Source organism: Pyxicephalus adspersus, chromosome 9 (genome assembly GCF_032062135.1).
Source record: "Pyxicephalus adspersus chromosome 9, UCB_Pads_2.0, whole genome shotgun sequence".
Lineage (NCBI taxonomy): Eukaryota > Metazoa > Chordata > Amphibia > Anura > Pyxicephalidae > Pyxicephalus > Pyxicephalus adspersus.
Window position 1 is genome coordinate 37,718,681 of NC_092866.1, and position 26,806 is coordinate 37,745,486.

A 26,806-nucleotide genomic window follows, 5' to 3' on the forward strand; every position below is an offset into this window, starting at 1 on the left:
TCGAACCCAGATAGGATCTTACATCTGGACCACAGGGTGATACTTTACCCCACTGAAATAAGATGTTAGGTATACCAATAGTAAAATAAATAGCCTAGAGGAGGCTGATGACCAGCTGATCATGTGCTAACCCTAGCAGGTAAAACACAGTAATGAGATAACGGCATTCCAATAATGATGGCCAACATACCAGAAAGTAAGTTGCTGTGTCCTTCAATAAAGGCAAAAAAATAGTTTTTAAGAAAAGTACAAATAATGTTATTTTCTCTTCCATTCATGAAAGAACACAGCAAAAGCCATGAACCACTGTGATGTCATAAGGCAGCAAACACAAAGGACATAAAAAAGCATCCAGGGTTTAAAAGTTTAAATAGCAGTTTATAAGATCCTCTGTCAAATACTAGCATTCACAGAAGCCAGTACAATTACTTGTCTAGTCTAACATCAGTAAAGGGAATTTACAAGGTAATGCCATCAATTCTAAAATCCCACTGACCAAAGCAATGGTCCCTATAAGGCCATGAATAGGGGGAAGGGATGCTTCTCCAGATCCAGACTCATTATATTAGGGTCCCATGGTGTCACCAGCTGTCTGACAGGAGTAAACCTAAATGAAGATACACACCAGAGAGTTTGCAGGCCAAAAGATGTCTTTGTTGGAGGATGCTTGGAAAATAAATCAGTTCTTATGAACTTAAATGGATGGTCCCTTCTATACTCCCTAAATGAGATTGCCACTTCCTGTTGGATGAGCAGAGAGGCTGGGGGAACCTAATATCTAAAATCTGCCCATAAAGCCCCTCATTGACTGCAGTTAGATCATCATTAACATCACAAATAGTTTAGAAGGGGACCTTTGTCTGCTGTTATTCCACACACTTTCAAGGAAGCAAAATTTAAATACTAAATTAACACTATAATGAATATTGCAATGAAGTTATACCAGTAAGTAAAGGACTCATTATTTCTGCACAAAATAACATTACAATCTATACAAAATAAAAACACTGTGGGGACCTAAACATACTAAACTGTAAAGAACTTAAATTGATAGCAATAGTATCATTGTAGAAGTATGTATGCTATTCACCCATGGATATGCAGTACAACAATGATTGTGAATGTGGGTAATTTTTTTAGCACTTAATTTTTGTATTTATGTTCCCAAGAACTTATGTATATGGCCATTTGATCACATCCAAACTGTTTCCTTCAACATACAAGTACTGTAAGTGGTAATGTAAAATCAGCATAGGAGTTGATCAGAAACTTTTTTTGTTGTTACACTACCAGCCAATAGGAGCGCATTTGAAATCCAGGCAGACTGTCGGCCCGGCAGGTGTATGACCTAGTGGTGCCTGGTCAGTTTCCACCAAGAATACATATCTTAATAAGGTAAAATGTATTCCATCTGTATTGATGTATCATCCTTTCCTCTATTTTCCTCTTTGAGAGGTATTCTGGGTGGCAATTCCAATGTATTCCGCTGTCTATGAACCTAGACAGTAAACACATTTGTACACAATAAATGGTATACAGGACATGTGAGCTGTTTACCTTGTATATGTATGAGAATGATACCATGTAACACAAAGGACAGTTTTAATTAGGTATGTTATTTTTCTCTCTTTCTTTGCTTCATTCATTATTTTTATCTATCACTGCTGGTGAGAAAATATATACAGTGGTACCTCGGTATAAATTCTTAATCTGTTCCAGATCCTTGGACTTTTACCAAACAGGAATTATACCAAACAAATTTTTCCCATAAGAAATAAAAGGAAAATGATGAATCCGTTCCCATGAAAAAAAAAAAATGTAAATGTAATTCACAGAGAGTTATAGCGCGGGTTGTTCACTGGATGGTAACAACTGGCGTACTGACGCTAGTGGGCAGTCGTGACTTTGTCTCGAGAGAGGTAAATGTCACAGATCAGCAGCATTGCTGATCTGGTACTTCTTGTCCTCCTGATAGCATCTGATTAGCAGCAGCTGTTCCCATCTTGCTTTAGCTGCTCTGCTGGCTCTGGACTTAGAAGCGTTGCCGAGCCATTTCTGCTAATTGATTCTCACCTGTCCTCCTAGTCCCTGCCCAGCTAGCCTGTCAGTCTCCCTATATATGCTGGGCTCAGTCAGACACCTATTGCCTCAGCAATAGGTGTTACTACTTGAACTTCCTGTGAGCATTCAGTTTCCAGTCCTGGTTTCCTCTTCCTGACCTTGGCTTGTCCTGACCGTACCTGTTCTCTGCCTGCCCTGACCCGGTCCTGTTTTCGGTTTTTGAATCTGCCTGTCGACTTTGTTATCTCGCCTTCGGTTATCTCCAGCTGTCAGCTGCTACCCGCACGGGTGAGTCTGAGGGCCACAACCTGGGTGCCCAAACACCCCTTGCGGGTTGCTCTGGTGAACACCGGGCGGTACACCTTAGACTCTGCACCTCTGATATCACCTCGGCTAAACGTGCTGGTAGCACAGAGGGTCCACTTCCTGTTCACGTGTTTTGTTCGTGAATAAGGGTAGCGTGCGGTGTTATGACTCATTTTGACCCATACAAGTTCTAGCAAAAACATTGTATACCAAGCAAAGTTGTATACCAAGCAAAATTTTTCGTGTCCAAACAGGACTTATACCAAGTTGGACTTATTCCAAAGCAGACTATTACCAGGGTACCACTGTACTGTATTGACAAACCTAAAGGTAGCTCAAAAGTGGACATCAAAAGCTTGGATTTTATGATTCATATATGTTTGGCTTATCCATGTTTGTCTTCAAACCATCTTTGTTGTTGATACTATAATGCACATTTACATTCATAATTTTGCATATGTACCTGTGATAATTTAATTACATGGTTTTAATTAAACAGATAAATTTACTTTCGAAAAATAATGTTTGACTTTTTTAGGATGCTATTCTATTGTAAGAGGGTCTTTAAAATCCTGGGTTGGTGACATAAAAACTTTTTTAATGTGATATATATTTAGGATTAAGGTATTTTTTTTATATGTTTTATTTGATTCATCTTACATTAGTTTTCATGTCTTCTGCAACACCCATTGTATTTGAATATATTGTGTAGAAAGATTAATGTGGTTCAGATGGCCTCACATTCGTATGCATCATATGATACAGAATTTATAGAAGACTTATGACTAAAAAACATTCCAGACCCTGAAACAAAAAAAAACTCCAAACCATAACATTTCCACCACTTTGCTTTAAAGTTGTCTTGGGGTTTAAAAAAAGCTGTCTTTGGATTGTGCCAAACATGTCTACTGTTACTGTGGCACATTGATCTAAAAGGTCTGGCTTTCACCTTTTTGTTCAATGGAAAACTACAGTCTTGCTCTGTTCTTTTTTTTGCCAGAAAGTTTTTTTTCTGGCAAACCACCATGGAGGTGAAAGTGATGCATTACCTTTCAATTGTAGGTGCATGCACTTTGACACCAGCAATTGTAAGCTTTACCTAAGGATCACTGAGTCGAATTTTGAGATTCTTGAAGACTTCTTTAACATCAAATAGTGTGGGGGCCGACCATTTAGCCTGACATTCTTTGAACCATTAACGTGCACTGGCAAGTTTTGCCAAGCACCATAATAGTTTCTTTGTGTTTTACTATATATATATATATATATATATATATGATTATTAAACACATGATTATGTTGCTGAGTATCTAACAGTTGTAAAATTCAACAATATCAGTAACACTGAAATTGTTTACCCCGTTAGCTGTAATCCCGAGTGTGACTCGGGGTGGAATCCACTTGCAAAGCCCCACTAACCTGCACCCCGCTCTCCAGCAGCGATCTAATGATCCCACTGTGATGCTGGGGCGTCTGTCTGTCGGGGGGCTTGGACAGGCATGGCCAAGTGGGAAAATTTAAATGTTGCCCAGGTCCCAGCCATGCCGCTGCGCCTATTATCAGTTAGATGCAATGCACCATGCAGGACTTCTGCATTGTGCATCACATCTAACTGTTGATGCGATCAGCAATAGTAAATTCTGGGGGTGATGCCAGCGGCGATTTCCTGCTGGCATCACCCTCCAAATTTACTATTGCTGGTCCCATTACCCGGAAGATGTGATGCGAGCAGCAGCCGTTGGTGGATTTAGGGGATGAGGCAGGCCAGGACATCTCCATCGCATCACCCGGCAAGATGTAACATCTTCCGGGTGATGCGGTGGAGTGATGGATTCTGGGGGTGGGAAATTTAAAAGCAGATTACTATGTAATCTGTTTTGGAGGAACTTGAAAGCAGCGATAGCGATTTGGAGTCCCTTGTGGAATCGAGCAATAGTGATTCACCAAGGAATTTGTCATCAGAAAGGGCAAGTGAACTGAGCGACAATTCTGGACCTGAGGTCAGAGCTGTGCGCACATGGTGCTCCATTGACCTTGATTCAGACCAGGCAGCGCCGCCAAGATTTTCATTTACCGGCACACCTGGGATGAAAATTGTGGCTGAATGTGACGACCCCCTGGCATACTGGACGTTGTTTTTGTCCAATTAAGTTATCGAAAAAATTGTTGCGGAGACAAACTGGTAAGCCGCTCTGTGTTTGCTAACCTTTTAAACTTTTTTTGCTATTTTATTTTTATGCAAACATGTATGCTGCTGTGTGTTTGCTAACTTCTATTTATTTTTATGCAAACATGTATGCTGCTTTGTGTTGGCTAACATAGTATTTGCAACCTTCACCACACTATGAAAGAACATATCCTAAAATACCTTTTTTATTTTGTTTTATGAAGGTACGCTGGAAAACAACAAGGTGCTCCACACCTGAGGTTTGCAAGAAGCAATAAGTGTTTTTGGGCTTGGTGATCCTGCAGGGAGTTGAACAAAATGCTTGCCACTCCATTCTTTGGCATAGTCATGCCAGAATACCGATTTTTGCCTCATCATGAAGTACCTGCAATTCGCAAACAATGAAGAATTTGATGAGACTACCCATCCTGCACCAAAACTGAAGAAAATTTGGGAAGTTTCTCAAATGAGTCTAAAAAATTTCCAGGAGACCTATGTGCCAGCCAGACATCAGTATTGACGAAAGTCTAATGGCTTACAGGGGGAGGCTCAGCTGGGTCCAGTACATTGCGTCATGATTTAGCGTGAAAACATATATGCGAATCCTCATCTGGCTACATTTGGAATACTGTGCTTTACACTGGAAAAGGTACACACTTCAACCCCAGATACAGCTAATATGGATTGCCAACATCTTCAGTGCTATCCCTCATTGAGCCATTGCTAGGTCCGGGCTATTGTGTCACAACTGATAATTTCTACACCTCTCCTGAGCTTTATGAGTTTCTTCTGCAACACAGAACAGATAGCTATGGAACCGTTAGGGCTAACCGGCGCAACCTGCCATCAATGTTTGCGAAAGGGAAGTTGAAGACAGGAGAAATTGTTGCCTGGCAGAGAGGCAAGATGATGGCCCTGAGATGGCGTGACAAAAAAGATGTGTGCCTGATGAGTACTGTCCATATTGCCTCCACTGTTCTGGTACACACAAAACGTGGGAAAGAAGTGATGAAGCCACAGGTGGTGATTGACTACAACAACATCATGGGAGGTGTCGACAGAGCTGACCAAGCTATGAAATTCTACCTAGTGATGAGGAAACGGCAAAGGAAGAAATAAAGGAAGATTTTCAAGCATCTAGTTGAGCAGTTCCTATGGAATCCCTACATTCTGTACAGAAAAAATTGTCAGAGGCCTGTGAATCATTCAGACTTCATTTTGCAAGTTTCCGAATCCATAGTCAAGAACCACCAAACACCATCAGTGGTTATGAATAGACCTGGAGGTCGTGCTTCCACCATCAGACAGAGGAAAGAAGGTCAGAAAGGAAACCAGGTTCCACTGTCCTGACTGTGATTTTGGACTTTGTACAGCACCCTGCTTCAAAATCTACCACACCCAGGATGTCTACTAGAAATGTATTTTTTTTTCTAAAATCTAGATTTAATTTATATTATTATTTATCAATAATATTGCACCCTTGTTTGGACAAATTTTAGTTAGAAATGTTTGATAAATTATTATTTTTTTTTAAATTAGATTGTTGTGGTCTATTATTTCATTATTTTTTATAATTATGAGAGTTAATCCTAAGAATTACAGGCCTACAATATAAACAAAAATTTCTTTCCAAAAAAAAGGATCAATTTTTGCATAAAAAAACTGACAGAATTAGAACGCCAGGGGGGGTTAATATAAATAATAAAAACAAGCGATAATACCGCACGAAATGCGTGGAAGATGATTCATACATATGTGGTTTGCATGCCTTGCTGCATTATCGCTTGTTTTTAACATGTATAATAAAAAATGTCAACGTTTGTTGAATTTTACTGTTAGTTACTCGGCAAAATATTCATGTATGTGTGTATATATATATATATATATATATATATATATATATATATATATACCTATACTGCCTTTAAAGTCGCTCATTTTTCCTTTTTTCTACTATTTGTTAATTTTTGGATGTGGCAGGTGTAATTTTGCTGAATTAAATGTGGGAGATTCCACAGGGGGCTGTGCGTTCTTCTTTGTGGGGGGCTGTGCTGTGTGCAGTGTTGTGATGTGTGCTGTGTTATGTGTGCAGAGAATCCCCTACGTTTGTAGTCGGTGTGTGCTGTGCAAGACCCGCACGGACCACGCCGGCTCTAATTCAAAGAAAGTTCTCTGAGTCTCTCTGAGTCTGGTGTCAGTGTAGACTCCATGCAGAGAACTTTCTTTTAATCAGAGTGGGCGTGGTCCATGCGGGTCTTGCACAGCACATGCTCACTAAAACGTAGGGGATTCCCTGTGCACGCACACACACACAGGCCACATATTATTCATTTGAAGACAGAGGTTGCAGGTGGGGGTGAAAACCTGAACACGGACCGCAATTGGCCAGTGGACAGGACTTTGGACATGCCTGATCTAAGGTTTGCCTGTACAGAAATGTTGATAAAGTAAATCGTTTTCATGGGGTGTACTTGTGGATTGTAAATGTATACAGGAACCAGTCTGGACATGGTCCTAACATTTATGTGTGTTGCAGGAACAACTTTGGCATTAGAAATAGTCTTACCAAGAGGGGGCCCTTAGGAGACAGATGATGGCCCTTGTTAAAATGCTGGTGTGGTATGTATAGTTAAGGAAAACACAAAGAAGTGTTATTGTTGTTGGAAGGCCACAACAAAACAAAACAAAAAAAAAAAACAGTTTCCATTTTAGTGTTTTTATTTACAACAGAAGTCATCATCACATATATTCTGTTTTTTGAGTAAAACATTAAAAGGTTGTTTTATTTCTTAGCATTAAATTCTTGTCCATATAATTGTTTCATCCTCTCTTCATGCCTCTGTATCAGAACCTCTTGTATGTGTAACTCATTTAACCTGTGGTACATAGTGAAGAATGTGTTATTATCGGACTGTTCAACCATAGGCAAAGGTTAAGAGAGTAGATGTAATCATTTCTGCATACATTTCTAAGCTCATTTACTCCATTGTTGCAACCACTGAAAACAGCATGTTTTATGGGTGAATTACCCAGGACTGGACCAAGATGACTAGATCTTTGTGGCAATAGACATCAGGTGAAAGGATTTGTTTATGGAATCAGTAGATGATCCTGACAACTTTTTCAAGTGTTGATTTAGTTTGTTAAATATGTTAAAACCCTGAAAAATATTTGTTCTACAGAAAAGAAAACAGATACACCCCCTTCTTAGTACTTTCTTGAATATTATTTTTATTAAACAGGATTTATATAGCACCAACATATTACGCAGCGCTGTACATTAAATAGGCATTAAATATGCATAACAATTGAAAATTCAAATGTTTCATCTGAGATCTTTGGTCACTTTAGGAGAATTCCTAAACTGGTGCCAGCTCCAGGGGGCATAGAAATAATTTAGGATAGGTGACTGCATTTTTTTCTTGCTCTTTTCTATTACTTTCACCTGGTAATTCTGTGAATGTCAAAATTCCTGTCTATGGGTGTACTCCTCAAAATAAATCCATGGAAAAAGGCATGGTTGCCACATAAGGCTGGAGCACAACCATGTCTCGATTTATTTATCCCCATTACATGGGAAAAGTAGAGATAGTAGTTTACAGAAATAAAATAAAATTGTAAAAGGATGCTGCTATTCTGACGGTCTCAAAAGATATATTCTGTACTTGCTAAAAGAAGCCTGAAAAAATAAAACCAATGCAGCCACCATACTTAACGTCTGCTAAGCTGCCATGTATGGTACACTTTAGTTCCTGGATTTAGTTATCCTTTATATAAATTATTATTGTATCATTGTTTGCACGCTCAAGTCATTTATCTTCTCATTGACTGCATATTTCAGGTGCCAGGGCTGCTCCTCTTCCTAGTCCAGTACCTAAAATACCTTTGTGTGTTTTAAAAAATAACTGGGGTTTTGAAAAAAAAGAAAAAGAAAATGTTTGATTTTTGCTAGCTGGTACACTTGAGGTTAGAGAGAGCTAGCACATACAACGTAAAGATGAAAAATCATTAAATCTTATGCTAGAGAAATCCTGGCAGCTATTTAGGAAGACAAAAATAACCCTGCATTATTTGCCTAATCTTTAAACAACCAAAATGAACATTATAAAATGATAGCTGTTTATTGCAACTACTAGTCAGAAATATGTAAAGGTTCTCAAACCTAGTACTATTTAGCCATACTTAACACTCATTTACTGCACTTCTGTACTTAAGTAGCTTCATCAGATCTGTTGAGTGGCAGAATCATACCTCAGCATTGATAGTCACATGGACAACTCTGTGAGTTTAATACAACCACAATGGCATGTGTCAAGAAAAATGTTGATTGGCCAAGAAGTAAATGTCAGGTAGGAAATTTTATGAAATCACCCTTTTCTGATCACTTGATCCAATCACAATGGAGTCTAAAACAGGTAATAATTGATAAAGTTGAATGGCTGAATGTGTAAATTGTTAACAAATCCCCAAGGCAAATATTTAAAACATCAATATATGCCAAATGGTGTTGAAGGCCCCACCCCACTCCATAAGTCACTAAAGTGGTAATTAGTTGGTACGAAAAAAAAATCTGACTTCCATAACCGAAAAAGGTAAAAGTCATTGACTGGACTTTATGCTCACATCTCTAATTTGAGGAAGCTATGATAAGCCTTCCTCTGGACCAACTATGGCTTATAGGGTTTTTTATTTGGGATATGTTTATTTCCCTAGTGGTTGAACTTGATGGACCTATGTCTTTTTTAAACCTAACCTACTATGTAACTATGCTGTTCAAAGATATATAAGGAAGGATATCTTCAAAGGTGGACTATCAGCAGTAAAACTTCTATCGGCAACAAAGCACATCACATTCAAATGCTACCAAGACTTTAAGAAACTGGGTGCTATTGACAACTAAACAAAACTCAAGCCAGACCAAGTTTATTCAGTAATAGGCCACTGTCTCATCACCACCTGTTTCTAGTAAAAGGAAAACTTCTACAGGCAGAAACATGGCAGTTCAATTGGATCACCAGTGTCTTCCAATGTAACTAGCCTCTACATGAAGAACAACATCATAACATCGGTTTAGGTGTGTGGAAAACGAATGAGCAAAGATAAAACACATAGTGACTACAGAAACTCACATAAGTGTAGCTTTACACAGAAAGACGCACAGAAAAACGAATGCCACTTTTTGGACTGTGTGTTACATACCAAAGAAGGGGGTGAATTGGATATTGATGTATATAGAAAACTTAATCAACTCACACAAATATCTGCTCTTTAACTAACACTATCCAGTGGAAAGCAAACTTTAGAAATACCAGAGTGAGAAGGTAAAACAAACAAAAACTTTATACACAGACATGTCAGTAGTGCTTTGAATGTTTGTGGCTACCCAGACTGGGCTTTTTTAAAACATTCACAAGGCCAAGCAAAATTATGGGACTATCAATCTGTTTGAAGAAGCAAAAACATAAAGTTTTCTTGCATGTGGTTGCGGTGTCAGAAAACATTTTTAACAAGCATTGCATCCTTGTGGTTTTCAAGCTCATAAACACAAATAGGCCTGTACATCCAAAAGACCAAACGCAAGCATCATTACTGGGTATCTATCCCTCGGTTTTCCTGAAGAAACCCTCACTAGACCTCTCCATACCTTTCAGCTACAGTCCTATCTCCCCTCTCCCATATGTTTCCAAACTTCTTGAGCACTTTGTCTACAAAAGACCCACCAATTACCTGAGCACCAACGGTCTCCTTGACCCTCTCCAGTCTGGCTTTCGAGCTGCTCATTCCACCGAAACAGTCCTTACTAAAGTGGCCAATGAGCTCATCAGAGATAAATCTCAAGGCAACTCCTCCTTCTCCTTGATCTTTTCTCTGCTTTTGACACTGTTGATCATCCCCTTCTAATACAAATCATGCACTTGATTGGTGGCACTGCTCTCTCTTGTTTTGCTTCCTGTCTGACCCCTCCTTTCAAGTTTCTTTCAATGGTAATTCCTCCTCTCCTCCTCTCCTCCCTGTTGGCATTCCCCAAGGGTCAGTACTTAGACAGGTTCTCTTTTCTCTGTACACCTCCTCTCTCGGTAGTCTCATATCTTCCTTTGACTTACAGTACTATCTGTATGCTGATGACACTCAAATCTATCTGTCCACCCCTGACTTGTCTCCCTCAGTCCTGGATAAGGTTTCATGCTGCCTGTCAGCCATTTCATCATGGATGTCTGACAGATTTCTGAAACTCAACCTGGATAAAACAGAACTCATCATCTTCCCCCTCGTCAAATTCCAAGTCTCCCCCTGACATACGAGGGGGTGCTGAGAAGTTCCTGGCTTTGCTCACAAAGAAGAGAGCCAGAGTTATGAAATACACATTTATTCAATATATTCCCCCCTGTGACTGATGGACTTGGAACAACGTAGTTGCAGCTTTTCTAGACTATTCAAATAAAAGTCTTTGGCTGGGTCGCAAACCAGATCTCAGCACCATCTTTGACGTCAGAAATGTCCTCAAAACGTTGCCCCTTCAGGTGTTTCTTCAAATTTGGGAACAGATAATAGTTAGAAGGGGCCAGGTCAGGTGAGTAGGGGGGATGGTGGACCAATTGGAAACCCAAGGTGTACAATTTGGCAGCCACAATGGTAAACGTGTGGGCAGGTGCATTGTCTTGCAAAAAAAGGATCCCTTTGGTCAACTTTCCACGGTGTTTCGTCCTAATTTCCTCCTTCAGCTGGTCCAGGAGGTTAGCATAATACTGTCCGGTGATACTAGAGCCCTGAGGTAGGTAGTCCACCAACAGAATACCGTCCTTGTCCTAGAAAACAGACACCATGACTTTTTGGGCATGCATGCATGTTCCAGCAGCAGCTGGGCATGTCTGGGCAAGTCAGTGAGCTGATGTCAGAAATACGTATTAAAGGCGAGCTGGCCCAAGGGCTTGTCTCTAGTTCGAAACCATCTTATTGGATAGTACAGCTAGGCAATAGTGAGTCTGTTTTGAGCTAAAGATGAGTAGGCGCAGCTGTGTTAATAAACTGGACAATTTTTGCTACATTTGTGGCAAATATACCCCGTCTGATCAACGCAAGAACCTAACCAAGGGGGTGAGATTTGTTTACAAGTATTACTTTAGATGTGAAATCGGAGATCAGGATAAAAGCTGGGCAGCTCATATCTGCTGTCAGGTGTGTTACGTTGGCCTAACACAATGGTTGAATGGGAAAGGAATAAAGTGCCTTTTGCTGTGCTTATTTTTTGCTGTGCTACTTCTGTATGAGTAAAACTGCTGGGTTTTTGAAGAAGACTAAGTCAAAATCGTCTATCCTGATTGTGAATCCGCTCTGAAGCCAGTGCCATATGATGCAGAGAATCCAGTCCCTCCTACATCTGTTGTTACTGACAGTGTGACATGTCAAATGAGGAACAGGAGGATGATGCCAATGTTAATGAATGTTATGAAACCCAATTTAAAGAGGGTAAGCCACATTTTATAAGCCAATCAGATTTAGATGATCTAGTAAGGGACCTGTCTTTGTCAAAAGAGAAGTCTGAACTGATAGCCTCTAGATTAAAGGAGTGGAATTTGCTACAAAAAGGAACGACAACTTCACACTATCGTGATCGTCACACAAAGTTCGCAGGTTATTACAAGTTGGAAAACGACATTTGCTTCTGTACCGACGTGAGTGTTCTGATGATGAAGCTAGGTTTCGAATACACACTAGAGCAGTGGAGATTGTTTATAGACTCGAGCAAAGCAAGTTTGAAAGCTGTATTGCTGTATAAACGTAACAAAAAACCTTCTGTTCCTCTTGCTCATGCCAAGGGTATGAAAGAGACATACGAATCCATGGAGGTCATTTTGAAATTGAATAACTATTTAATGTACAGCGCTGCGTAATATGTTGGCGCTATATAAATCCTGTTTAATAATAATAATAATAATAATAATAATAACTAATCAGAACACACGTGGAACATTTGTGGTGCCACTCCTTCTTGGCCTGCAATTGGAATGGCCACCCAGACCTGAACACACTATTGGCCAGTACAACATGAAGCATAAATCACTCATTGATCCACAGAAAGTTTACCTTCCACCACTTGGATTATTGAAAAACCTTGTTGTTGCAATGGATAGTGATGATATGGGTTTTCATTATCTGAAGGAAAAGTTTAGAAAAGAAAATAACAGATGCTAAACTGAAAGCAGGCATTTTTGTTGGTCCTCAAATCCGCAAATTTGATGCGTGATCCCACATTCCGAGACAAACTCAATCCACTTGAACTTGCTGCTTGGGATTCATTTGTGCTAGTTGCACAAAACTTTCTGGGCAACCAGTGAGCTGAAAACCATGCTGAACTCGTGAACAACATGCTAACAGCATACCATCAACTTGGCTGCCGAATGTCACTTATATTAATTTCTTACATTCCCATCTGGACTTCTTCCCACAACATTTGGGTGATGTGAGTGATGAACAAGGGGAAAGGTTCCACCAAGACATCTCTAATATGGAAACAAGATATCAAGGACAGTGCAACCCCAACATGATGTTGGTGACTACTGCTGGTTTCTGCAACGGGAAACAGAGAGCCAGGAATGCAAAATGCAAGTGTCTGAAAAACTTCTGAAGTGTACATGTGTGTTAAACAAGGACTCAGGTGAATTATGTGTAATTGTATATGTTGTAGCAACATGAAACTATGTTTTTGTAATGTCATGGAACTATGAGGCAAAAGTTAGTTATGTATAGAGATTACATAGTAACTGCAGAACGAGAGCATGTAGCTAATCGCGTCTATATGCGTAATTAACGTAAGATCCTGACATCCTAGGCAGAATCTGATTTGGATTCAGCGCACTTGATTTAGTATAGAACACATGGATTAGACCAAGTAGCAGACAATATTTATTTTTTTGTGATGCAGTGTTATGAATGCTGCAGCCAGACTCATCCATCCTTCCCACCGCTCCTCTTCAGCTGCATCTCTTTGTAGTTCTCTTCATAGGCTACTATTTCATCTTAGAATCAAATTCAAGGTTACCTTTCTGACCTGGTAAAAAAAAATACTCCCCTAGCTGCTCTCTTCGCTCCTCCAATGACCTACTACTGATTTCCTCTCTCATAACCTCATCTCACGCACGCAAAGACATTTCTAGAGCTGCCTCAACACTCTGGAATGGTCTTCCTCGTCCTATTCGGCTTGTTCCTACTTTCTGCTCAATTAAAAGAGCACTGAAAACTCATTTTCTTAAACTTGCCTACCCATCTTCTTCTGTCTTTAGAAACCGTCACTTCTTCCCACCACTACATATCTCCCCTTTTGTTATATTGTAAGCTCTTCGGAGCAGGGTCCTCTCCTCCTGTATCACTGTCTGTATTCGTCCGTCATTTGCAACCCCTATTTATTGTACAGCGCTGCGTAATATGTTGGTGCTATAAAAATCCTGTAAATATAATTATTATTAATAATATTATTAATAATATTAATAATATTATTGGACGGCTACTTTTATTACTTTTGGACGGCTGCCTGCAGCTCACCCACATACCACAACTAAAATACTCCATACGAGAAGACAACACCTTATCTTCCCCTGCTGGATCACTGTCATTTACTTATACCAAGACAGAGATGTCCTGGAATAAACATTTCAAGCTTCTATCACAATGTTCACTCCACTCAGACATCTGGAAACACCAGCAGTACGTCCAAATTGATATCGGTCTCACTATCAAATCACTTACAAGTAGATATTCGGTATCACAAGGCTTTTAATGCGGTAAAAAGCCCCAGCAATACCTAATACCTACCTACCTAATACCTAAGTCTCCCCTTACCCCTGAGAAAGCCTGGTACGGGTGAAACGTATCGGGTGGGACACCTTACCGCCATCGCTAACCTAGTATGATACTAAACTATATTGCTATTTTTTTGCGAAACTAGTGGTTATATGTTAGCCTAGGATTCATTTATAGAGACACAGCTCCTAATCTTTTAAATTATGTTGTTGGAACAATAAAATTTGTGTTTTTAAATTTAACTCTGGTTGCCCTTCAAAAGCCTGGCTTTCCCTCCTTCTTCCTCCCACAGACACACGGTATGTAATCACAGGCTGGGCAAGTAGGAGTCCACTCCTCTTTGATTATCCATTGGGGCTTTTCTTTCAGGTGGAACAAACTAACAAACTAATAATATTATGCAGTCCAGGGTAGTAGGAAAAGAAAAGACTTGTAAAACAAGGAGGTCCAACATAGGATGACAAACAGGGCAGCTCCAACAGTCTTCCTACAACTTAAAGGAAAGGGACATTCTTCTGAAGGCAGTAAGGTGCACATTTTGGACAGAGAGGACAATTATTCAGAAGAGGAGTAAGGCTGGCCATATATTTCAAACTGAAACAACCATTCCTAAACAGGGTTGGACACCTCCATCACCCTCTGTCTTTACTCACCGGGCATTATCTCTCGTTTTATTATAGAAATCCAAAATCTTCTTCTGTTGTTCTTCCACTTCCTTACTACGGATTTCTCTTAAAGTGCTGCAACACAAAAACACACACTTTTCAAAACAGCAGACCTTGGGGCATCACACACCAATTCAAAGATAGAAGAAGGAATGTGCTAGGTGCTGATAATAAACATTTCCATGATTTATTAGGGCAGCGTGTATGTGGTATAACAATGCTAAAATTGTTATGATAGCAAACGTTGTTATCTTATTACACTCAAAAAGTCAGAGAGTTATTTTATAGTAATCCTTAGGGGTTGTTCACGCCAGACACACTAAACGGTTTTAAACACTTAGTTAACATCATGATTTTTAAACATTTCGCCTTTTTAAAGGTTCAACTTCAACTAACTTGGAACAGTAGTGTAAACTAATAGAGCAAAATGTCAAAACCTCTGAACACACTTTGAACCCTACTGATAAAAATGTATTTTTTAAGTTGGTATTGTCACTTTACAGACACTGCAGGATTGGTCAGGCTGCAAGCTAGCCCTTTCATCACTACTCTGTCTTGTATTTATTGAGGGATGGAACAAAAATGTCCAAACGACAGAGCCACAGAAGCTCTGAAAAACAGCAACGATTGCCCCTATTCATTATGGTATGGTCGTTATGGTACTGTTCATGTAACCGGCCACTGGTGGAAACATTTTTCCAATCTTTATGCAGCCTATAATGTTAATTTTATTTCATTTTTCATTTAGCGATAATTTCCAAGAATTTGCAATTTGTTGCAGGCTAAACCTTAAGCAGGTATTATGTCTACAATCTATTTCAGTAGAAAAGCCAAGAGTATGTGCTGAAGTCATGTGACATATGCTAATTACATATAATATGATTCCCTGTATTTGATTACACATTGTGACTCAACTACAGAAGCAAGTTTCCCACTACTCTCTGGTGTACTCACTTTTTTATTTTAGGAAACTTTATAGAAACGGTATAATTTAGGTAAGCCTCTCCCCTAGACCTATTTTAAAGAAAAAAAGTTTATAACAGAAAAAAATATTCCGATAGCATTCAGAATTTTATGGTGCCAAGTGCATCTGACCTGTTTCATGTGGGGTTTGAATTCATGTAGACTTGTATTTCTGATCGCCACTATTTAAATTGATATTGACAAAGTACCCCCATTTTTCCTGCACCAAGCTTCTTGCCAGTAACATTGTAGTTTTAAACGGAAGAATGAGGAAAAAAAAGAAGCACTGACAGGTGCCCAAGCAGGTTGCCAATTTAGCAGTTCATAGCAATTGACACGTGTTCTTACTTGTTTAGTAAGTTTAACTGTTAATCAACATTAAAGAATAACCAGCATTTAGTTATTTTCATTTAAAGATATGCTGCCATTTAGGAATTAATATAAAATTAGACATTTTGCTATCCTGTGTTTAGTAGTGCAGCAAACTGTGTTGGCAAATGCTCTGCACGACAGATCTCTAATAAAGATATCCTATACACACTTTTGATGATATCTTGTTATGCCTATTCATCTGATGTGATTCCACCAGTCAATTATGAAAGCTGTATACAATCTAATGCACACAACAGCTAATAAATGTTTTTTAAAGTTACAGAATATACTTTAAACAAAAGGTTAAAGAAAAGCTGCACAGAAAATAAGGAGCAGAGGAAGGGTTAGAGTCCTGATCATTTTTTCTGTTTGTTAATCCTGTCAAAGTGCCAAAAATCTAAATAAATAAAATGTAACATATTACATATAATATAGCTTACAAGTCCTGGTGTGGTGGTTTCATTATTTTTATTATTTCAACTATATTTTCACCTGGTGATCCAATGCTCACTCATCATACTGCAACTATGGAGGAGCAGCGTTGTCACCGCAAACAGGACTACATACACCTTTTTATCTCCTCATCTACCTCCTCCATTGTAAGCTACTTGGAGCAGGGTCCTTTCCTCCTCCTGTGTCACAGTCTGTATCTGTCATTTGCAAGTCCTATTTAATGCACAGCGCTGCGTAATATGTTGGCCCTATATAAATCCTGTTTAATATTAGTAATAATAATAAAAAGAATAATAATCTCCATCACATAAGGAAAAGGTGTTTTGTAACTGTTTAAGATATTGTTCAGTACACAAAAAGTTACAATGAAACTATTTATTTTCATGATCAGGGGTTTCTCTGTACTCTGTATGATAAAAGGAAAGTGATGACAACCAATCATCCTCCACTGGAAAGGTTTCATGGATTGATTAAATGAGTTCTTAATTGATTTAGACCCTGACAGGTCCTAAACATATCATTCAATACTGAAAATTCATGTGTGTTGCTTCATTTTAGGATCTAATGGATGATGAATTTTATTGTTGATAGCTTGTACCTCCTTCATTCACACACTGCTACATGTATGGCCATGAAGCTGCTAAGCACTGGTAAACTGCAATATATTACACCGATTGTTGTTGTTTGTATTTATACTTCAATTTACTTGACATATTAAAGGTTAGGAAAGCAAAGTTTAAATAAGATGTATTGTTACCTAAAAACACAGAAGTGCATGAAGATGCCTGAGAAAACTAAAAATAGGCAACCCAAAACAATGTTTCTGTTGCGTTCCTTTCGCTCTGTTGTATAATAATTTTGACCCGACTGTGAAGGAAATTGCGACCAATACCAACTGTCGTCGTCTGCAGAATACCTGAATAAGTTATGGGCAGACAAAAAAAGATGACCATTACCAATGACACGGAAAATACAATGTAGACACAAATATTGAAAGAAAATTTAGACCCAAAATAGGTAATTTAAAGAGTGGAAGAAAGAGAGAGTAGCTGGAAACAGAATTTGTTTTAAATGACTGCGGACAACTTGTTTTGGATCTCATTATGCATAACATTGCATTCCTCTCACTGCCCCCATGTGTCAATATCAAAGAGACAAGGAATTTCCTGGTATCACAGCATCTTAAAGATAAGAATGGAGGAACAGAATGAGGAGCAATAATGGCATACAGGGAAAAATGGGAGTCAAAGTGGACAGAGAAGGAAAGAAAGGAAAGAAAGGAAAGAAATTGCAGGTCAAAGACAGCCAACTTGTTTTTAAAAGTGCAACCTTGGAGATGTCATGCTGAGCTGACTTGCTAACTTAAACAAGCATCCAGTGAATTCCGTATTTGTTTTAGGTTCATGACTCACTATATATTGAATCTGGGCTCAGGATTTCAGCCCTGAGGCTTACACAAATTGCAGCTCAAACATTCCCATTTTTACAGGTTTACTAGATTAAAACGTGTGGAAAAGGGAAGGAAGTATTACCAGTTTTTGGTCTTTTCTTCTTTGTTAGAGGTTTTTGTTGTGCTGTTTTCTCTGCTGGAGCTCCTATAGGGATGCTGCTCCGTAAAGGCCCGGCTATTTCTCTGTATTGCCTCTAAGATTTGATCATACTCCTTGCGGGAAGCCTGTTTGCTCAGCACCTTATATGCCTCATTGACACGAACAAACTGGGCATGTAGGAGAGGATTTGATGGGTCGCTGTCAGGATGACACTAAGAAACAGAAAAACATTCAAGACAAAAATAGATATAATTTAACTGGAACAGATACACAGAATAAAAGAAATTTCGACATCTATACTATTAAAACAAAATACAAAAAAAGCAATCTGTGGTAAAGCAAAATATATGTGTCAGATATTTTAGATGGCAGCTGTTGTTAAATAATACTTCCATTAAGGATGAAAAGATTTACCTTCACAGACACAGAACAAGTATGAGGTCCAAAATCCAAGGAACATCAGCTTCTATTTTTAAGATTGTCACATGTGTTCTATGGTTCAGGATAGACTGGGTTTGTTTGTAATTTCTTTTTTTTTGGGTCTGGAGGAAAAGGTCTAGGTTTCAGACTATTAATTTTTTGACACCTTTATCTTAGCTAAATATGCTGCAGAAGTGAAGTGGACTACTGAAATGTTGTACTTGTAAGAGAAAGCTTCCTACTACCTTAGGCTTAGTCTACATGGACATTTTACCCAGCGTTTAACCTGAGGCTTTAAAAGCCCATGTTTGAAATTCCTGTGCATTCCAATGGGCTAATCTACACCAGGACTTTTTCTTGAGGCACATTTCTGAGCGGTATAGAGAACGTTCCTTTCAATGTTTTAAAAAATTCAAACACAGGGAAAATGCGGGGAAATGCTAAAAAACGCTTTTAAGCTTTTTATGAAAGCTTCCATTGAAGGCAATGGGGGCTTTTATAAGCGTTTTAAGCAGGACTTTGGAATCTGGAACCCCCTTTTAATAAGGAGACTCCCAGATCTCCGCCACCCCACCCTGGGGAATAAGTACAGGGGTTCATAAAACCCCTTTACTCATTCTTTGAAAGGGCATAAATATGTGTAAAAAATAAGACGAGGCTTTCATGTTAAAGTATTTTATTGAATGTGTGTGTCTTAAAACTTATTTTTACAGGTTATCCCACAATGACAGGATAATTCCAATGACTTCATTCATGACAGGAGCACAGTCATTGGACACTAGAGGGAAAATGAGGACAAGTCTCCCCATTCACCTCTAGTGCTCACTGATGCTCAGATATATTAACAAGGACATTCCCTCTCTATTAGTTTTTTTTTTTCAATTGAATTTTTATTGAATTTTTGTAAATATAAACAAGGAGTACAGCAATACAGGAATAGGATCAATGTACATATTACCAATAAACATCAGGTGGAGCAAAATACCCAACAATAAAAGTATATGTCCTCGTCCAAGGTAGTAATGCTATTGTCAAGTAATACTAAGGCCAAAGTCCAAAGTAAAATCCCATCCGGTATTGCTGAAACAAATCACAACAAATAAAAAAAAAAGGAGCAAAATACCCAACAATAAAAGTATATGTCCTCGTCCAAGGTAGTAATGTTATTGTCAAGTAACATCAAGGCCAAAGTCCAAAGTAAAATCCCATCCGGTATTGCTGAAACAAACAACAATCACGGGAAAAAAGAAAACATACAATAAAGAATAAACAGGTACATATAAGCAATCAAAATTTTTTTAAAAAATTGGGAGGGAGAGAGAGGAAAAAAATAAAGAAAAAAAATACAATAAAGAATCAACAGGAGCATATAGGCAGTCAAAATAATAACCCTTATGAACAATAAGAGGGGGGCAGGTGGGCATTATTAGGGAGGTATACCGGAGCAAATTGAGCACAACTAAACCCTAAACTTGCAATTGAGCATAGAAGGTGTCCCATGGATCCCAGATCATTTCAAATCTATCCACTTTGTTTTGTATAAGGGCAGTAAGATATTCCATTAGGCGAACGTCCTGTATACGGGTATATAGATCCTCTAAAGAGGGAGGCAGAGTGGACTTCCATCTGGTCGGGATCAGGGTGCGAGCTGCCACTAAGACATGGGCAATCAGTTTGCTAGTAGGTTTGGGGAGACCCGTGAAGGGTAACCCCAATAGATGGGTAAGCGGATCCAGTGACAACTGTTGAGTTACATCCTGAAGCAGCTTATGGACCCGGTCCCAAAAACTCTGAATAATGGGACAGTACCAGAACACATGTTCCAAAGTTCCCTGCTGTGTCCCACATCGCCAACAGGTAGGGTCCACAACCGAGAACAACCTGTGTAATACATCAGGTGTGTTATGCCATCGAAATATTATTTTGTATAAATTTTCATTATATAATGTACAGATGGAGCTTTTATGCGCTGCTTCCCAGATGTCTGACCACCCCTCACTATCCAAGGAGCGGCCTAGAATAGATTCCCAAGTGCTCATATAAGCAATTTTTCCCGAAGTCCCTCGTATACTAGTATGAAGGAGGTGGTAAATTGAGGAAACCAGACCTTTAGTATAGTTGTGAATAATAGGTGTCAGAACCGATGCCGTGGAGGATAAACCATATTTAATTCTATAGGTCCGCCATAAATTCCTGGTAAACAGCATTGGTGAAAGCAAATCTTTATCTGCCAGTAGGAGGGAGGAGCTCCAAAGCATCATATTAGGATGGATCGGAAAGATCCAGGATTCCTCCAATTCCCTACAAATAGTGGCGGAGTGTCAAAAAAGGTAAATAGCGTAAATGGGCCGCCATGTAATATTTGAGAAGGTCCGGAGTTCCTAGGCCTCCAAGCTCCCGTGGTGTACAGACTACCGACTTAGAGAGTCTATGTCTCTTATTGGCCCAAAGAAACCCGCCTGTAGTTTCTTCAAGGTCTGGACAGGAACCCGCACTGGGAGGGTTTCAAATAAGTATAAAAGTTTGGGTAGGAGCATCATTTTTACTGAGGCTATAAGTCCCAAAAGCGATAACGAGTGTAATTTCCATTTGTTCAAGTAGGTATGTAGCTCCAGGAACACTGGGGGAAAGTTACACGAATACAGCTGGCAGTAGCAGTTATCTGAGTGCCTAAATAACCAATGGAATGTTCCCGCCACATAAAGGAGTACCTGTCTTGTAACGTCGAAAGTTGTAGATGTGGCATGTGTAAAGATAAGGCCTCCGTTTTAGAGGAATTCACCTTGTAGCCGGAGGTTTCACCGAACAAGTGTAGTTCAGACCACACATTTGGTAAAGTAATAGTGGGGTGTGTTAGTGTAAGAAGCACATCGTCCGCATAAAGCAAAATCTTGTAAGAGGAGCCCCTCACCCTAACCCCTTGGATATCCGGGTTAGACCTAATTTTTGCTGCCAATGGTTCGATACATAAGGCAAACAAAAGGGGGGACAATAAGCACCCCTGACGTGTACCATTTTTAATAAAGAATTGTCTGAAGGAGGCATGGGGCAATTTAACGGAGGCTGTCGGGCTGCTATAAAGGGACCAAATTGCCCGGAAAAAAGGTCCGGAAAAGCCCAGTTTGGTCAGCGTGGAGAACATAAACGGCGAACTAAGGAGATCAAACGCCTTTTCAGGATCTAGGCTAAGAATCAGGGATGGAGTTTCATGTTTGTTAAGGATGTCTATAACATCAATCACCCAGCGGGTGTTATCATTGGCATGCCGAAAAGGGATAAAAGCAGTTTGGTCTCCATGTACTAAATATGGCAGGAGCAGTGCGAGTCTGTTAGCCAGCAATTTGGTGTATATTTTAAGATCCGAATTAAGCAGCGCTTTGGGTCTTTAGTTAGCACAGTCCACCGGGTCTTTACCCGGATTGCGTATAACCGTAATGTGAGAGCTGGACATGGAAGGTGGAATAGGCTTACCTTGTAAAAAATCGTTAAATAAAGCCTCCAAGTGTGGGAGTAATTTTGGCAAAAAAAGTTTTGTAATACAAGTACGATAGGCCATCTGGACCAGGGGCTTTATTAGGGGGAAGATGAGATATTATTTTAGAGATTTCATCTTCGGTAATGGGTCGGTTGAGATGTTCCAGGTGCTCTTCCGACAACTGGGGAAGATCTAGGTCCGCTAAGTAGGAATCTATTTTCCCCTGTAAAGTGCCCCCTAGGGAGCTCTGTGCTTGATGTACCACCTGATACAGCTGAGTGTAGTAGGTTTCAAAGCAAGAGGCTATACAGGAGGGGTCATATCGCATTACCCCGCAGTCATCTTTTATGGCCACGGGAGAAGCATGGACCCGTGCATCTCTAAGTTTGCGTGCCAATAGTGTGTCAGCCATATTGCCTTTATGGTAGTATATTTGTCGGGTAGGTTGCATCATCCAACTAACCTTCCTCAATTCCAAAGCCCTTAATTTAGAGCAGAGAGAGGTCACCTCCCGCAGAAGACTCAATGAGGGCCTATTAACAAGTTTCGCCTCCGCTCTCCGCTGAGCTCCGCTCAGTCAAAGTACGTTGCAGAACAGAGTTACGTTTTAGGCGAGAGCTCAGGGCCACGCACTGGCCTCTAATAACCGCCTTATGAGCTTCCCAAAGTGTAGAGGTATGCACCACTGAACCCTTGTTTTCAGTGAAGTAATTTTGGATACCCGTAGTGAGGACCAATTTGGTGTCGTTATTTTTAAGGAGGAAGACATTCAGTCTCAAGTGACAGACTCTAGTCTGAGAAGGGGCAAGGAAAACGTCCAGTGTGACCAGGGCATGGTCTGACCAAGTAATGGGAAAAATGTCAGCCGACACACTGTTCCGCAAAAGCGGAAGGTTAATAAAGATGTGATCAATACGAGTGTGGGTGTGGTGGGGCGGGGAGTAAAATGTGAACTGTCTGCTCGTTGGGTGTTGAATACGCCAGCTATCATATAATTGGTAGCGCCTAATAAGCTGTCTAAAGGCCTTAGATTGGTGCAGGACAGAGGTTGGTGGAGGGGATGCAAAGGCAGACAGCCTGTCCTGAGTTGCGGAAAAAATTATATTAAAATCACCCCCCAAGATAAGATAAGTATGGGCAAACTCGTCCAATAAAGCCAATATCCTGGAGAGGAATGGCAGTTGACCCACATTAGGAGCATAAATATTACACAAAGTCATAGAGACTCCCTGCAGCATACCATGTAAAACTTTGAACCGGCCATCAGGATCAATGATGGAACTTGTTAGCGTAAACTTAAAGGAATCTTTGATTAAAAGGCAACCCCAACATTCTTTCTGGAAGGAGAGTTTGTCATATAGACCTGTGGGTAGTACTTGGAAATAAAGTTAAAAGTGCCCGAGTGATCATAATGTGTCTCCTGTAGAAAAACAACCTCTGCTATATGGCGTTTAAGTTCCCTGAGCGACAACTTCCTCTAAAGCTACGTACACACTTCCAATTATTATCGTTGGAAAACGAACGACGAACGATCCTGCACGATATCTACGAACGATCGTATAGCACCGATCCTGCACATAGAGATAACGACACGATCGTTCGTAGATATTGTACACACAATAGATACGATCGTTTGAGCGATAGAGGAACTATGTGCACGACAGGAAAGTGAACAAACGTTCTTTCATTACGCATGCTCAGACCATGGACGATCAACGAACGATCGTACACACGAACGATGTTCAACGATCGTCGTCCAATCCGATCCGCCGGTCCGGTCGTTCGTTTCCAACGACTTTCCTCGTTCATCGGCGTCGTTGGTTACTTTTTTTACGAACGATTTTTGCCCAATCGATCGTTCGTCGTTCGTTCGTTTTGAATGATAAAAATTGGAAGTGTGTACGCACCTTTAGTGTTAGAGTTCAGCCCTTTAACATTTAGAGAAAAAATTTTAGTCGCCATTAAAGAACAATCTGATGAGGACCATATTATCTGTGGACAAACTGGTAGGGAGGCAAGCCACCTGCCTCCAGTGAGGCATCATAAAACAGTGCAAAATGCCTGCATGGGGGAGGGAGGAAGAGAAAACCGGGACAAAAAAGAAAAGACAGAAAAACCCAAAATTAAACACACATACATTAAAACAACCTGAAACAGTCGCAATAAAGCGCCTGGGGTGTGTCCGTCGCCCACCGGTCCCCTGGAGTCCCTAAGGATCACTGGGGAACAACAGTACCTGACGAGCGTACCAACACTACCAAGGGGGTCAGGGGCCCAACAGTCCCCAGAGCGTTAAACAGACATACAAAATTACAATAGAAACCAAATCGACCGGCACCAGCGGTCCAGCAAAATACAAGCTTCGAGGGGACGTCCCGCACCTCATCCCATAAACCGGGCCAGGTGCAGGACCCCCCCCCCCCAAGAAGTCACAGGGCAAAAAGGTAACATATCAGATAAATAACCTCATATGCATCATAAACAAAAAATGCAACATAGTCTCAGTGCTATCTAATAAAACCTGGGGATAGCACATCCTAAACATGACAGGTACCCTGCCTTGCAAACAATGAAAGGTGTGAGGTAGCATTAATTCCTGAGACAGCTAGTACAAGCGCAAGGAGCCTCACCCTTCAGGGAGAGCCACCAAGTATAATGGTAAACATAAGCATCCCAGCAGGGACAATACCAGTTATCCAGCGGGTACCTTGCCATATAAAATAAGTGCAGGATGTGAGTTAGCATCAAGTTTTGAGACTTCCAGGTTATATGTAGAGGATTTTCACTCATTAGTGAGGTCCAACACACATATTGGTAAACAAAAACGAAACAATATAAACAATACAGGCAAAAAACCCAATATTAATTTTCAGCATGGTAAATCAGTGGAAAACAAAATGATAAAACATTGCATGAGCATAGAGGAACAGCATGAGATTGTCAATAGCAGAAAACTCTATGGCATACAAAACCCCTTTCAGTGTCGCCCACCATCCAGGGGGGCGGGGGGTAGAGAAGATTGTTTGACCCTTCGCCTGTGCCTCCGAGGTCTGACCTCCTGCCATTCCGATGAAGAAGAGGGTAAGGGGTGATCGAGCTCCCATCCTGGGAGTTTGGGCATAGTGATCCCCAAGTCCTGGCAGAAGAAAAAAAGATCTTCCGGGTAGGGTAGCACCGCTGAAATGCCATCCCTGCGTGCTGTTAAGCTGAACAAGAAGCCCCATCTATAGGGGATACTATTATCCCGTAGAACGGTGAGGAGTGGCTGCAGGAGGCGCGGTTGTTGTGGGGTGTGCCAGGATTAATCCTGGAATAGCTGTAGGGGGGCTCCATCGAACTCCAGATTACGCATATTTCTCGCAGCGGCCATATTCTCATCCTTGAGGGCCGTATCTGTGAGATGGCAAAGAACATCCCGTGCCCTTGCAGCCGAGGCTGGTTGCCTCGAGGCCCGAAATGCCATAGAAATGTTGATAACGTGAAGAAGGGCGACCCAAAAGGCGGTTGAAAAAGGCTTGCAGCACCAGCTTCAAATCCGAGTTGTGGGTGGCCTCCGGTAAACCACGGACCCTAATGTTTATTTCTGCGAGCCTTATTATCCATATCTTCCAAATGGGAGTAGAGATCCCTGATTTTCAAGTGGTGGTCCCTTGATTTATGGGTTAAGGCCTCTATATCACCCTTGGCCTGATGTAAATTCTCATCAAGATCTCCCACTCTCCCAGCTAGGGATTTGAAATCTGCACATAGGGCCCCGATTTCAGAACGTAGGGTAGACGGTACCTCTGTAATAAACTGCTGAAAGTCCGCTTTGGTGGGTACCATTTGAAGATGTTGCTGCCATGAAGGGTCCACAAAAGGATTACTGTACCCTGAGCCTTGAGCGCTAAGACATGAGGGGCCCGCAGCCTCATGGAGTGCTGTGTTGGGCTTTCCTAAGGGGGGGCCGGGTGCACAAGACACGGGGCCTAAAGATGGAAAGGCCTCCCTGCGTAACTCAGGGGGTCCTGAGACCTGGGGGCCGGGGGAGTCTCCTGCCACCTCACCCCAGGGAGAAGAAACAGCCGCAGGTCGGAAGACAGCCAGAACAGTATCGTCCAAGAAGGCATAGGGGCCTTCAGGAGAGCAGGATATCCCCCCCGTCTGATGTGCCTCTGGTGGTGGGGAACCCTCTACAGAGGGAAAAAAACTCACCCCTGCCTGTAATGCAGCCTCTGGTGGATCACCTCCTCTGCTCCTGGAAGCCTGTGTGTGAGAGCAGGGACCCGAGGAGTCATGAGAGCGGGCAGCTGCAGCATAATCCCGGCGCCACGTGTCCACGCTCTCTGTGCTCCACGTGCGTTGAGGAGAAGCAGCAGGAGTGTCACTGGCAAAAGCCCGACTCGAGGGCTGAGAGGAGGAAGAGCGCTGAGCAGGGATATGGGGAAGCTTCACCCCCCCCCCCCTGCCCTGCTTAGACTTGCCCATGCTGCCGGGTATTCCATGCCCTGTATGCTTAGAATAGCAGCCGGTGCCGTCAGAGCCGATCTAACATGCGGCCATCTCCTGAGACCCTCTCTATTAGTTTTTACATTGA

At 40.9% G+C, this 26,806-nt stretch overlaps 1 protein-coding gene across 2 annotated transcripts in view; it reads right to left on the bottom strand.

The window, feature by feature from the left end:
- Positions 1 to 7,234: 7,234 nt before the first annotated feature.
- DNAJC4 (DnaJ heat shock protein family (Hsp40) member C4) overlaps positions 7,235 to 26,806 on the bottom strand; it is a 40,351-nt gene continuing 20,779 nt past the window's right edge. For both annotated transcript variants that reach the window (XM_072421485.1, XM_072421486.1), the window contains exons 4-7: positions 18,318 to 18,547; positions 17,543 to 17,701; positions 14,986 to 15,072; positions 7,235 to 7,410 (exon numbers count right to left, since the gene is read on the bottom strand). In XM_072421485.1, the coding sequence (XP_072277586.1) occupies positions 7,317 to 7,410; positions 14,986 to 15,072; positions 17,543 to 17,701; positions 18,318 to 18,547 (570 nt within the window). In that variant the 3' untranslated portion in view covers positions 7,235 to 7,316. The remainder of the gene's footprint in view (positions 7,411 to 14,985; positions 15,073 to 17,542; positions 17,702 to 18,317; positions 18,548 to 26,806) is intronic.